Source organism: Nicotiana attenuata, unplaced genomic scaffold, assembly GCF_001879085.1.
Source record: "Nicotiana attenuata strain UT unplaced genomic scaffold, NIATTr2, whole genome shotgun sequence".
NCBI lineage: Eukaryota > Viridiplantae > Streptophyta > Magnoliopsida > Solanales > Solanaceae > Nicotiana > Nicotiana attenuata.
The window spans coordinates 290560-292058 of record NW_017671470.1 but is presented as its reverse complement, the minus strand read 5'-3'; the positions used below and the strand labels follow the sequence as shown (position 1 = coordinate 292058).

The following is a 1499-nucleotide window of genomic DNA, read 5'->3' as shown; positions in this document are numbered from 1 at the left end:
ACATGGTAGAACTTACTCTGCGGTGCAATAAATCATTTTGGCAACTTAATTATACAGTTTACAGGTTAAAGAAAACCAAAAGGAAAAGTACTGAAGTAGTTCTAAGTTGGACATATGAGTTATTGCTTGTTACTCGACTATTAGCACTCAATGAGGGGAAAAAGTGCTCTTACAACTAGGATTTGTTTTCTGAACAGATCTTCTATACAGATATAATTTGCTAAGCATATCTACGAAAGTCATCCTTCATGAAATTAGTCAAGGTTGAAGTATATGAATTTCCTACAACATTGCAGTACTCTTTCCACCACAGCATGAAGCTGCTTTGAGGCAAGAAAATCTCAGGAGATACCAAGAAGTTATTAATCACGTCCATTACATACTGCTCAAATTTGATCAGGTTTTCTCTAGCTGATTCTTGGTCCCCTATGCTACTTTGTCCACTCTTCAACACTTCACAAGAAATCACAGCTTCCTCAACATAAGCCCAAAAGCAAGAATCAACCGTAAGACTAGAGGCTTGACTTCTCCGGTATGTATAAAGATTTTCGTCAGTTGACCATTCCTCCAATAGTTTGTAGTGTTTAGATCTTCCATGACTTATATAATCTTTCTTTCCCCTACCATAATACTCTGCTATGTCGAGTGGTTCAACCATCCTTCGGTAGTTTGTTCCTGCATAAAGCCAACGCTTACGTAGATTTCTCCCCTCTTTCCAGGGCATCTTTTCTACTTCAGCTACCATTCTTTTCCAGAACAGCTTCAAAGTTCTGTGATGCTTGATAAGCTGTTCTGTGCTTTCAATCTCGTCTCTGCTTCTAGAACGTCTGAGCTTATATTTGTCATAATACCCAGCCTCTTCCAAAGAGTTCTTCATGTACCATTCCAGGTAAGACATGGACTTTTTAAGTGTACTTAGTTTCTTGGAAGGATCAAAAACATTTTGCCTGTGTTTAGCCTGAACCTCTGCCCTTTTCGCAATATCCATTGCAAGATAGCTCATGTCAACACCTTCCTGCTGCAGTTGCAGTTAGAGGCAAAAATATAAAATTTGGAGACCAGAAAGAAAAAAAAAGGACTACTAAAAAAGGAATAAACTATTCAGGAGTGTTATAGCCCATTTAATCAAGAAACACAATTTTTTGCCTTAAGTTAATTTCATGTCCACAGCTTTCCTAGCCCACCAACAAACATAGCCTTATTCCCTCATCAATGCTTCAACAGAGTTCTTTCTTCACAACTTGTATATGTACCTGAATGACTCAAAACTGTTTTTATCTTTCCTCAATTCATACTGTACTTCAGTAGGATGTTAATACTCATGCTCGTGATCCATCAAAGTGGAACAACACAATTTGAACAATTAGCAATTGAGTGTATTTACCTGTAACTTACCAACTCCAGCTGCTTCTAGCAATAGGTAGGTTCCTGCTTGAAGTGGATTGCCTATTGAGTCAGGCAGTTCTACGATTCCCCTGCAAATAGCTTTGCTCCTTAGA

General features: G+C 38.2%; 1 protein-coding gene across 1 annotated transcript in view; it reads right to left on the bottom strand.

The window, feature by feature from the left end:
- Positions 1-6: 6 nt before the first annotated feature.
- LOC109208489 (senescence-associated carboxylesterase 101-like) overlaps positions 7-1499 on the bottom strand; it is a 24398-nt gene continuing 22905 nt past the window's right edge. The window contains exons 6-7 of the mRNA XM_019371609.1: positions 1385-1493; positions 7-1018 (exon numbers count right to left, since the gene is read on the bottom strand). Of these exons, the coding sequence (XP_019227154.1) occupies positions 221-1018; positions 1385-1493 (907 nt within the window). The 3' untranslated portion in view covers positions 7-220. The remainder of the gene's footprint in view (positions 1019-1384; positions 1494-1499) is intronic.